The 13,499-nt window shown below is 38.8% G+C and overlaps 1 protein-coding gene across 3 annotated transcripts in view; it reads right to left on the bottom strand.

Moving 5' to 3' along the window:
* The window catches only part of LOC105703279 (rhotekin), a 93,093-nt gene that overhangs the window by 56,370 nt on the left and 23,224 nt on the right, over positions 1 to 13,499 (bottom strand). For 2 of the 3 annotated variants that reach the window (XM_012431563.1, XM_012431562.2), the window contains exon 2: positions 8,371 to 9,570. The exons of the other annotated variant lie outside the window; for it this stretch is intronic. In XM_012431563.1, coding sequence (XP_012286986.1) covers positions 8,371 to 9,204 — 834 coding nt within the window. In that variant the 5' untranslated portion in view covers positions 9,205 to 9,570. The remainder of the gene's footprint in view (positions 1 to 8,370; positions 9,571 to 13,499) is intronic. 3 annotated transcript variants of the gene reach the window in all.

The raw sequence follows: 13,499 nt of genomic DNA, 5'->3' as shown, positions 1-13,499 counted from the left end.
CGTACCTGTCTTAAGAAAATGAGTTATTTCGCAATTATTTCGCTGATCCATGCCTCCCATTTCCTCCCATTTATTACTCCCGCGATAGGAATGACGTAACTAAAGCGCAAACGACTTGCACGCGTACGTGCTGGTCCACGACAATCGCGTTAGAAAAATAATTGGTAATTACGAAAAAGGTCAAACCTGGCTTACCTCCCCAGTGTAGGTACATAGCAGGTTTCTCGCGGTACATACGAAAAGTTCCGGGTACGTTGGCAAAGTTGTGCCGCCATGATCGCGACGTAATGCGGTTCTCTTACGCGCAGGTGCAGAATCTTTGCCAGCACGTGGCTCGATGGAATTCACGGAGTAAAAAAAATCAACTCACGAGAGAGAAAGTCAGGATTGTCGTCCCGGCTGTCGAACTTTTACGACTCAGGGACGAAGCTCGAGCCCGAGCAGATTAATCGTATTTACTAAGGATGTCAAAATAAGGTGTACCATGTCTCCTCTCAAATAAAATTAATACTCCGATGAGGAGTTTCGATACAAAACATCTTACTCGTATCAAATTGAAAATTTGCAAGCCCGTGACTTCCCTATAATTACCAGTACTTTTGTCCAATCCATATAAAACTTCATTCGGCTACTCTTAACATCTTTGAAAATGTACCCGACATATGCAAATATATCCTAAACTAATTTTGATTGAAATTTGATATTCAAGTTTTGAATATACCTGCTTACTTTGTACATTGTACGGCTGACTTATTCCGTACAGTAGCCGAAAGACATTAATATGCTTTTACTTTCATGGAGAAACCGGTTGATGGCGGAAGAAGATTTTTTCTCGGCCGAGAGCTCGACTTCCCAAGGCTCGAGGCGTATACAATCGCGATTAATAAAATTAGAATTCTCTGTCTGGGAAATCATTATTGCTGTCTGCACTTATACCATGATTTACGTGCAAGTACTCGCGTCAAGTACTTATATGGCTCCTGTTCTAAATTAACGCTTTACGAGTTTACGGAACTCGGCAATTTGACGAATTTTGGAGATATCAACCTTCAGGTTCCGGGAATGATAAATATTACTTTTTAAACGTTTATGTTGGTTTCGAACGAGGTAATAGCATGGACATATATTTCCTTATCTCCCTCTTAATTCGTGCCCACAGAAATTGTGAAAGTTACGGATTTGAATCTTGGTGATACCTGATGCTAATTAGAGCAGGTATAAACTTTGGTTTACAGTTAAATAGATGTGGAACGAATGGATAATAATAAGTTAGGATACATAGCACATGCATATATGTTTTAATTGAACATGCAAAAATAATAGTATTGGATTGTTATTGAATGCAATATATTTGTTCAAAATCAGTGACATAATCAATTCAGCGATTTGAAACTCATGACATACCTGAATTGCGAAATCAATTAAAGATCTATTTAAATGTCAACTAAATGAAAGTATTTTGTCAATTAGATATGTACATTTATAATTTGATAATATGTCTTATTAAGCATTTAGGCAACAACTGAGAGACCAGGACGATTTACAGGTTTTTCGAATTAACTCACAATTAAGCATCCTTTCTAATGAAGTAATTTTAACATCAAGTAACGAGGTATTTAGTTGACATTTCATTTTGCGATAGTACAATACCTCTCGCGGTATTTGCTCACTAAGAAAGTGAAGATCCTAATCGTGTCGTTTCTTCACCGAGGCAAAGAAACGATTTGAAAGTGGAATAGAAGAGACACACGCGTGTGAAACGTTCAGACGTACATGAAAGATCTTCTGAAACCAGTATTATCACTATATAGCAAAATTCCTATCACTGATTCATAAACAGAAATATATAGGAATAAACTCATTATCGATATAAATAAATATAAATCATTTTTTACTTTCAGAACCTCCATTTGACTTAAAATAGATTACCAACATTACCTCAGAAAATGTTCCCGTTTCGGTACTGCTTTTCAACTTTCTACAAATAATCCATTAGATATTCTTTGCCGGAGAAACTGAGAAGGAACAACTCGTTCACCGAAGCGCGATAATTGGCTGCATGTGACTTGTAAAACGAAAAGAAGAAAAAAAAAAAGAAGGGATTTTGCGTATTTAGTTAACATGTAGGAAACCTTATCGATCAACCTACTTACTTAATTATACTTGCGTTTTCTTTTCTGTATACAAAAATAGGTTTGTAGGTTAATAATCAATACATTGAAACTGAATTTTTTCGGCATAAGGAAGTGATAAGGAGAGATATTAATTATTTGACGATTGGCTTGTATGCGTTGGACATGTGCGACACGTTTTCAACTTCAAGAGATTAAACCTCTCGGCGAGTCAACGAGGCCGCAAAAAGGAATGCACTCCGAAACGCATACGGAGTTGCAGAAAGAATTGATTAGCAGCAAATACCAATACCGGTCAAACCGGGCCCATTCTCTACGTAATCTTTTAAGGACAACGAGTAAATGAAGCGAACAGTTGAGTATAACCATCATTTTTACGCGCGCACATGCCTTCAAAACTGACTAGCCATCTGAATAAAATAGCCGACATGATTTGTGCTTTAGACGAAAAATTTATCACATGGCAATACTGCTTTGAATTCTTATCACTGATGTTCTATTCAGGAAAAATGATATGAGATGTATCAGAATTTTTTAAGCAATAATTTAATGCCGCACTGTTTTTTAATATATCATCTTTTAGTGTAAACCACCTACATCACCATTGACAAAATCTGAAAACACCCGGTAGGCAAAATCGTTGATTAAGAAGCTTTCAATGTGCAATAAACGTTATTTATTGTAAAATTGTAAACAAACCAAACAACCGTACTCCATCCCATATCAAATTATTTCGCGTTTTCTCTGATCAAACACGCATGTTTTTCGATGAGCAATGAAAACAATAAATGCTATAAAAGTATTTTATTCAAATAAGGCCTTTGAAGAAAGAATGTCGGAAAAGGCAATTTCAATTTCTTTAACGTCTGAAAATTAACTTTCTTAAATAAAAGCACCGAATCTGAGAGCAGACTTACATGTTGCTATGCTTTATCTATTACACATTACAATGCTTATATTTTGACGTGAAATATATTTATAATTTAATTAATATCTAACTTGGATATAGAATATAATTTAAAAAGATTCTCTTGAAAATGGGTACGGGAAATGGGTAATTGAAAGAGTTTCTTCCATTGGGGAACTTGATCCCTACGTCAGGCAAGTTCTGCCCAATAATTATTAGTTTGCCAGTACGGAAGCGCTTTTGTTATTCCCATATTCGCGTAAACCTCGTAACCCAGTTTACGTCGATAATCAATCCGAGGTAATAACCCGATACGCGTTTCTACCGATTATCTTGCGGTACAAGAAAGCTATCAGCATTAAATGAGACAGTTCTATAAGGTTTTTGAAACGGTCCCAATATATAACAAAGCAAAGCGAAAGAACGTGAGTAAACTGGATGTACTAACGATATACTGTCAAAAATAAAAATAAAAAAGAATTAAAGGTTTAAAGAAATAAAAACGATCCACATTGATTGTTACACCGCTGCAGCATTTTATTATAAAGCCGTCGAGACTACTTTGTTCGGTCATTTTTATAACTTCGTGTCGTTCATAATGATTATTCACGTGGAAATGTCAACGAGTTAAGGTCGTGAAAATATTCGTGGTCGCATCTAACGCGGTTCGTGCACATCTCGTTACCTCCAATCATCCCATTTTGAAGCCGGACACGTTTTACCGGGCTTGCCAAGAATCTCGACTACAATCTCGTTCGTACTCGACACTGTACTACGAGAATGTCAGCGTACAGCACCACTTATTTCGTTTCGCTTGAAAAAACGCCAGAATACCTGTGATCCCTGAGACGTATTCTATTCCACGCGACATTATTCGCACATTTTGCGTAATCCTCTGTTAAAAAGGACATGTATTAACGTTAATTTAACGCGTAACACCTTTTCTTCCTCTCCTTCATAAAAAGGACATGCATTAGCGTTAACTTCATCCATAACGCTGTTTTCGAAAAAATTTACAACTTCGTGCGTAACACCTGTACCACCCCAACGATGGCCCTCAAAAATTAATTTTTTTTCCTCATAAGGAATGAAATCACGTATCCGTTTTAGGATCTCAAATTGCGGGGAATTTGAAATTTTCCGATACCCATAACTTCGGATGAATCGATACCACCAAAATATTGATACCTTCACATGTCGCTTGCATTGAAAATAAAAACTTTATCAAAAATAACGTGCATTAGCGTTAACTTCAGTTGTAATGCCTTTTTCCCTTTATTAAAAAAAATATGTATAGCGGTAAATACATGCGTAACACCTGTACCTTATTAGAAGCGATGACCAAAAATTCAATTTTCTTCACTCAAGGAAGGAAATTTCGGCGCAAAGAAAATTTCAGACACTCATAACTAGGAATGAACCGATACCATCAAAGTATCGATACTTTCATTTATTACTTGCATAGAAAAAAGTATCGAATCGAAATACACATAAACCTACAAGCCAAACCTATCTCCCATAGAAGGTTTGCACTAATTATAAGTACCACAGGAGAAGAATGCCGTTGCGAATAAACTCTGTTACTCAAAATACACGTTTCTCATCAATCGATTTAACGTTCTCGCAGGTGCAAAGTAACATATAAAAAAGAAAAAAAATTCCCTCCTTATCATTTCCACTCCCTCCAATTCTATACGAGTCCTCTTCACCGATACCGAGTATCGCGATCAATCGACGCCTAGAGTACTTGGTGTCGAAATGAAAAATACCGAGTAAAAATACTCCAATTACTTGTACCCGTTTATGCCTACCCCATGACCTCTCAACTTTGGTGCCCGATATGCTGGAGAACATGCTTCACCGAGTACGTAAGCAACGTTTATTCCGATCACCAACACACAGAGCATTCTGCCGCGCTCACTTTCGTCGGTGTAAACTGCCGATTGAATACGTCTCGGATCGGCCGAGAATCGATCCGGAGTCTGCTCTAAAAGCGCATAAAGCTTCATAAAAAGCCGGTGCAATTTGGCGGTGGAGGGTACTGCCGGGGCGCATGGCGCGCACCAGCAATAACGTATCCTTAAAGTTTACGGCTGGCATTCGGACCAACGAGAAAAAGATGCAGTTCCGAGTTTCGCGTTTCGCATTTCGCATTTCGCGTTTCGCTTTCGGACCGGTGTGCGGATTCGTGTTCAGGGTTGCACGTGCAATCCCGTGCACGTCGGTGTGCCGGGTTGGCCAGCTCGGGTCAAGAATTCCATCGGTCGGGTTCGTACACGTACCGACTGATTGCCGCGTAATGATACGCCGGTGGGGTCGCCGGAAACTTCGAAAAAGAGACGAGAAATTCTCTCTCTCTCTCTCCTCTTCTTCTACCCTGCCGGTAACCAGTGAACTGCCCTTGCCGTTTAGGGCCCCCTAATTACGGGAATATCACTGCTAGGGATAAATCCGCTGTTGGGACCCGCCGACCTTTGCGGGGTACTCGTCATTTTTTCGCATTTAGTCCTGCTCGATAGTCCCCAGAATTCTAGGGGAAACCGTTTGTGCATCGACCTACGGAATATTCAATGTGGCCGCGGAAGTCATTTGTCATCGGAGGGAAATCTGCCCGGAAAAAATGACATGCGCTCTTATGCCCGGTTCCACCAACCTAGGTTAAATCATTGATTACATAACCGTAGGTTAAAGTTAACGTCTAAGTTTATCATGGGGTAAAAACGTAAGTGCTCCCCCACATTTATTTAAAGCGTGATTACCTAATCGTGTATACCATTAGTTGTTATAATAGTATATTATATATATTATAATTTATATTAGTATAATATATATTAGTATATACCAAGTAAGTTGAATTGTCGGTGAACGAGAGCAAGAAAGATGCGCCCTTGTCGAGATACAAATGTTAATTACAATGTTAACTTGCAATGTATTGTAACTGAGGATTAGATTTTTCACCGAAGTTGGTGGAACCGGGCCAAAAGATAACGTTTGCTCTAATTGTAGCAATAATTGCGTTAAAGGCAAAGATGCCTGCAATTGTATCAAACGCAGATCTAACCTTAGAGCATCCTTTGGAAAAAATGTTTGCTAAATTAACAAATACATTTGTGGCGATGTAGATAAGAATATTTTTGTTACTACTTCATTAAATGAGCAATACAATCGTAATCGTGAATATAATTTGTGGTGCCCCACTCTTTTGTCGTTGTCCACCTAGCCAAAACATTTCTGCAAACAAACTTTGGTGATCCGTCCGAATGTTTAACATTTACTGAAACGTGTCACGTGCTTTATTATGACTGTGAAATACTTTTCCACGTGCATCTGTGGTCAATGATTCCGAATAGGTTTCGGTAAGTTCAAAAAATACATATATACACTCGTAACCTAATTTAAAAAAAGTCCATATGAAATAATAGTACCAACTTGTACAACAAGGGTGCAAGGTTTCATAAATACTCTGCTTGCCATGAAAAACTGCAACACCTAAGAATCAATGTTGCATATCTGATAACCACGTACATTGTCCGAGACAATGAAAGGAGGCTAACCATATCGCGTTAATCCCGAATATTCTTTGAAACCAAAATTGAATGACTATCTGTTTACCCCATCACGAACTATATATGTTATTTTCTGATTTGCGCGAATTTTACTATTAAGTGTTGGGCTTCTTTTGGCAGGCAGTGCATTATTAAACTCCGGTTATAATTATGGGATGTAGTGTTTACTTGGGGAGCCTATAAAGATTTGCCAAGATCTCCCTAATTAACATTCGGCGAGCACAAGGCGTTTTTCCTTTTCTAGTTTTCGTCACGCCGAGCGAATTTCCACGTGAGCGATCTTGGCTGCCACGTAAGTCGCTTACACTTGCAGTTTACCATATTGCATCCTTGAGACGGATCACGCGAAAATCCTAAACTGACCTTACGTGCACCGGTGCGATGCACTTCACATATTCCACTTTGTTTAATTCCCTTTCTTTTACGAGCATTCGCGTTACGGGTGCACGAACGCCCACCACCATGACGAAATGCGTTTCCGTCACGAACGTTAACTTGCCAATGATTATCAAGATTAATTGATACTAGACTGGTTGACCTTCGTAGTGAAGTTGCTGTCCGATCGTAATTCTATCACAGAAATTGACAATATCCTACAGGAATCGGGGCAACCAATCGCAACGAATTCTTCCGACTTGCAATACTTGAGTTTAATCTTTCCGCAAAATGATATTTTCCCCGACAGTAATAATGATATTTAAATAGAATTTATTAGCATACGGGAATCAACGTTTGGTAATTATTAAGAAATGAATACGGCCGTTTGTGTCACAGAAAAAAGCTACCATTTGAAAGTAAACTGCAATGCAGTTATTTAAAATGTTAATCAAGTTGAAAGTAGTCCTTTGTAGATCTTTGTCTAGGTTAGTAGTTCTTAACCTCTGCCCCGCACATTTTTTACGGGAATACTTGCGCGACTGGCATATAAAAAAGATATTTTTATTATTTACGTACGTTAACTGTGTTATGTTTTATATATTTTATGTAGAGCTCGGACAAGCAGAAAATTAGTGACTCTGGCGGTCTGCAAATCAAGAAAATCTCGATAGAGTTCCGAGCCAAATACATTTGTGCGAGAAACTCATAGTGGCGATATTCCCTATGCATTTGCTCGCGACTTCATTTGCATGAAACTTGTTTCATCAGGAGAGATTAAGCATAGAATATTTTGAGAAAGTTAATATCTCGATATATTCGTTTGTTTCACTTGTTCGTACGGAGCTCATTCGTGCAGTGACCGACAATAAGAGTTAGAGATTAAAACTAGTACTCATGTTTCATTTTTAGAACTTTTAGGTGGAAGACACCTTTTAACGCTAAAAAATAGGTAAGAGTACAGATCAAAGAATGTTTAATCAGCCATCATCTTTACTTTTGATCGTCACAGCGATAATGAAAACTATTCCACATTTTAAGGTGATATGAAAGTGAGCAATGGGTTCTGTGATACTTTTCTCTGACCGATCCGGTACACCCGGTTTTTAATTTGTTATAAAAGATGAAATCCATGAGTGTCAGGACCTTTCTTACGGCCTGCATATACACGTGGTAAAGTTTCAAACAATTCGGTATACCAAGTTAGCAAAAAAGTTTCATAAACGATTGACCCTTCAGATGCCACTTTCATATCGAATTAAGTGTTCCGAACCACTAATCTGGGTAATATGTTCATTACCATTGCAACGTTCACGTGTACTATCCAAACACAACGATTTTCACCCTAGGTACAATACCATCTAACAGTTCTCCAATTTACCCGACTCACCTTATATCCATTGAGTTTGTTGTTCCTGCGCATTATCACGGAGTTAGTAACGCCGGTCTCGCCCCTGGAAGCAGCCTCCCGTCCACCGTTCCCATTGTCGTCGTTATCATCAGCCTTAACGCGAACGATTTTGGAGGACCTTCCGCGAACGGACTGGGCGTCTCTGCGACTTTTCCCATTCAGACCAGCTTCCGCGGCGGAATAATCGGAAGCCCCCCTCTTACTGGCCGAGATCTGCGACTTCGTCGGGCTTCTTTTGCTTTCCGGTTCGATTTTCACAATCGACGATTCGTCCGAGTCCAGACCACCATATCGAATTTTGATTATCGGAACCAATGGGTGTGGCGGATGATCGTCGTTGACAGGCGCTCTGGGAGGATCCACCGGAACAAGACGGTGGCTCCCCGCTCTTCGATCTTCATTTCCCTTGGATCCGGTTACTCTACGAATCGCGTTGTTCCGTTCGGACATCTTTTCCTGAAGATTTCGAGCCAGCTCCCTGATCATCGGGGAGGCAAAGACGGCGCCATTCGGGAGAGTCGCTCCTTCCCTTGCAAAGGTGTTGGGCCCGACTCCACTCTCGTGGTTCTCCTTGCAATCGCCGCTTCTGTCAGCGGCCGCCTCGCCTTTAATCCCGTGGTTTCGCGAGATTTGTCTTAATCGGGGGGAAACGATCGCCTCGGCTTTTCGGTCTTTGTGGAGGACGTTTAGACGTACCGCGCCAGAACGCCGCGAGTTGCGACGCTGCATGGTGGACGCCTGATGAGGATCCTCTTCGAGGTCTTCGGGCACCTCCTCCTGCTCCGGCACCACGTACAGTCGGATTTTGTACATTTTTAGACGCTTCTTTATCCTTCCTTCGATGTTTTGGGAACAAAAAGTCGAAACAACGAGGCTGATTTTGGATTTTAAACAGGTGGACTGATACCGAAAGGGACGAGCGAGAGAGAAAAGCCACTGGTTTAGAGGGCTGAATTCGAACTTTCAGTGGCTCTCGTTTGTTTTGTGCTCGGACATTTTCTCGAGGAATCAAGGTGCAATGTAAATAGCGTCGTGGATCACTTTAGGTGGAGGTTTCAAGGTTTTCAGAATCGTTTCCGGTGTTTAGTCATACCGAACTGTAGCTCGTACACGGAGACCAGCTCCGTGTACGACGCGCATCTTCAAGCACTGAATATCACGTTTATTCTTCTTATCAATCTGGAATCAATAGAGCAGTAATTAAATCTTGTTCAGATAATCGTACAGGACCAGTGGACAATGAGCATCGATAAGAAATTTATTGGTTAAATATAATGCAAACTTCTGATAATTGATTTCTTCTTCGTGGACTCTCAATTTCTTTATAAAGCTTTCGGTGTTTTCGTTGCCATAGTATTAAAATGTTAAAAAAATATATAAAAGGAAAATACGCGGTATACGATATTTGCAGCCTGAAATTAATTTACGCTTAAAAATTATTAGTTTGACAATATTTCGCTTGAATAAATAAAATATATTGAATTATGACAAATTTGAGGAGGGGGTTGTTCTTCCATTTGCCCCTTTTAGGATCAGCAATTTTTATTAAGCGATCTCTAAATAAGGAGGGGCCACGAAAAATCCTAATCTTGTGTATGAAAGGATCAATGAGGTATTTCTATTACTGAACTACTTCAGATTAAATTAATTGCATTTACCACGATTCATAAAATCCGATAAATTAATTTGGTAAACGAATGCTTGTAACGATAATAATTTAATTGGAAAGGTTAAGGGCAAATTTATTCACGGTAGGTGTTGACTAATTACGTATCGCTTTTCATTTAAAGCAATGCAGTACTAAACGATTTATATCGTATATGGGGAGTATTTAAAAAATTGAAAATGATCACACAACAGAAATCCACTCAACAATATATACCTCAATTAAATTTTATGGAATGTTATTCCTTTGTCCAATGTTATTCCTTTAACTAAATATCCTTACTGTATACTGTATATCTATTGTGTGTATATGGGATACTTGGTTTCTTGTGTGATACATGAGCGCTGAACTCGTTTTACAATTGGGTAATTACACCACAGGTAAATGCCAGATACGTAAACACGATCACAGTATTTAGTCCTAAGAAATACGTAAGGTTTGTAATTCGTCATTCATCGAAAGGTATTGATACGTGTTATCGTTGCTCGTCGTATAGGTATACGAATTAACGATTAGAGAGAACGTCACGCATGTTCGAATTAATAATATATTGCAACTAAGATTAAGATAATATAAAACCGTAAGTACTGTAAGATAAATTCCACTTGTCGATCAATGTGGCACTTTATCCTTTCACAACATTGATCGTCATTTACGAGAGGATCGAAACAATTATTAAGATCCATTACGGGGTAACAGTTAGTAAGCTTAAACATACTGTACTTATTTGTTATTCGTTACTGATTGTTTTATATGTAATAAAAAGGTATCGGCATAACGTTTATTTAACGTAACAACTGAATCATATCTTAAGCAAGTTTTTGTTTGAAATTATCAACATCACACTTTCAATGAAACACATTTTCTGAGTAATGGAACTAAATCGTTATAACCCGCAGTTATGAAAACCTATTTGCTCGTGTGAACGTTTCCGAGTACTATAGTCTTCGTGACAGAACTATGATGAAAGGGTAGATTACTTGGCTCGTTTCCATAAAATCATCACCGGGCGCCTACACTAATTTGCGTGCCAATTTGGTATGGTTATAGTATATACGGCGCAATTAGCATAGTTGATGAGGTAAGCAGCGGGTGAATATATCGCGATCCGTTATGCGCCATGGGTGCAACACGCGACATCAATTCCCCCTCAATTATGCGCAACTAATTATCGAATGCCGGAGATGGTGCATTTTGTTTACAACGTGCAATTAGTAGATCGTCACTAAAAGTGTCGCAAACGAAATTCCTTTACGGTTTTTCCATTGCTTTCTCTCTGAATTAAAATGAAGAAATTCATTACCCGAGCAAAAGATTTAATTTTTCTAATNTTATGAAAATTGTAAGTATTTCTAATCAGAAATAAAATCTCGACGATGTCCTAATCGCTCAACTGTAGCAATTAAATAAATAAATAACGTTAATTTCTAAATTTCACGTATACTCGTATTCATTTCTGTGTTACTGTATTCAAATTCCGTTGCTTCTTTCTCTCATTCTCTTTCACTATTGTCTTACTTCCTATTATAACGTTTTCCTCGATATACTCTTATTTTCCTTTCATCGCGTTTACCATTTCCTTCTCCCTTTCCCAGCTCGTTTATCCTCACTTTCCGTTCACTCCCATCCTTTCGCATTATTCATCATCGAATCTTATCTCTCTCCTGCTTATCCTTGTTCCGACACTGTGATTAACAATGGCCATAAGCCTATTCATTCACACAATAAAAAGTACTGATAGTTTCTCGTACATGGAGAAAGTATATATGTAACAGGTATGAATAGACAATATATAGGGTCATTTCAGAGTGTGAAGAACATTAATTAAGTCATCGCCGGTGATCCCGTCGTCATCGTCGTTACTAACACTATTCAAACTGACACAATGGATGGAAGTGAAATTTTCTCGTCCATGGGGAAGTCTTTCGAGGAACTCTAGACAAATTCTTCTCTACTCGGAAACTGCGAGATGGGAAGTTGAGAAAGAACGAATAAAATTAACTTAATATACCCCCGACACTTTGTCTATCTTAAATGAAAAGTTATGCGTTTCATTCAACGTATTTTATGAATGTTAAGTAGATATTACCAGAAATGAAGCCTCGCGATTTATGCGTAACGGTTACGCTAAAATAAAATCTTTAAAAATATTTTTATACCGTTGCAACTGTTTCGTTTCATGCCCCTCTAGGAATTATCGAACTTTTACTTGAACCGTTTTTGTTGTACTTAGAAAATGAAAGAGTTACTTCGATGGCCTATTCGAACTCCTCCCACTATACGCCATTGAATCCTTCTATATTTTTTTCTTTCTTCTTTCAGTAAAGTATAATAAATTACACAGTCGGATATCTTTTAGAACGAACGTTCCTTCAATTCAGTTGTTCTTAACCAGTGTCCCGCGAATTTGTTACAAATTTTCTGAATATTGTTTAGAGTATTTTTTGTATATATTTGCACAGTTTGCCGTTACTTTTATGACTTTAGTAATTTTGGTGTTCCGCAAACTTTCATTCATAATCGTAAGGGTTTCTTGACTGCCAGAAAATTAAGAACCGTTTAACAATATTTCTGACTGTGGAAGAAAATTTGTTTAATAGATAGAGGGCAGTAACACTGGTTGCAGTACAAGCGTCTTGTTTCTTGTACGTGGATTTGCGTAAGAGTTTCTTATAATCCATTTCTTGCCCTTGCTGGACTGACTTGTTTTAGACGAGGCAGGACCCAAAAAGTGTACCAAATATTGTTTGTAAAACTCGAAACAATGAAATATTTGAGAAAATAACAGGCGCGAAATAAAGAATTCCATCAAGATGATACGAAAGCGGCATCCAAGAAGTCACTCGCTCATGAAACTTTTCTCCAAACCGAGTGTACCTAATAGTTTGAAACTTCACCTCGTGAATATGGGAGGGCCCAAGGAAGATTCTAACCCCCACGACATTTCATATTTTACCCCAAATTTAAAAAGAGTTCATAAACAAATGAAGAAAGGTTAGGCTTCACGGGACTTTCTTTAGAGCGTCCTTATTCACGTAGTAAAATTTCAAACGATTCGGTTCACCCAGTTCGGAGAAAGAGTTTCACAAACGAGACCGCGTCGGACGCTACTTTAATATCACCTTAAAGTCCTCGTTTTCCGGTATAAATTCTTCATATTATCGACATTTCAGTACTAAGCGTGTCGAGGAGAAAAGAGATGAACGGTGCTCTCAAGCTGTCCGCGAAATTAGCGGCTTAATCGCGAAACGCCGTCAGCTGGCGAAGGAGTTACAGTTCATTTCGACATACTGCTTTTCTTGGATCCCTGTTTTGTCCGAAGATTGCAGAGCCCGTTTTCTCGGTCATTGTTGGCGGGCCGAGGTTTTCCCGCATATTCGCCGACATCGAGTAAAAAAAAATTGCGTGTTAATTAACTGCGTGCCCGACCGTAGAGCCGCGC

The sequence above is a fragment of the Orussus abietinus genome, unplaced genomic scaffold (assembly GCF_000612105.2).
Source record: "Orussus abietinus isolate OABI.00-Male unplaced genomic scaffold, Oabi_2.0 scaffold191, whole genome shotgun sequence".
In the NCBI taxonomy this organism is placed as follows: domain Eukaryota; kingdom Metazoa; phylum Arthropoda; class Insecta; order Hymenoptera; family Orussidae; genus Orussus; species Orussus abietinus.
This window is presented reverse-complemented; position numbering and strand designations above follow the sequence as displayed.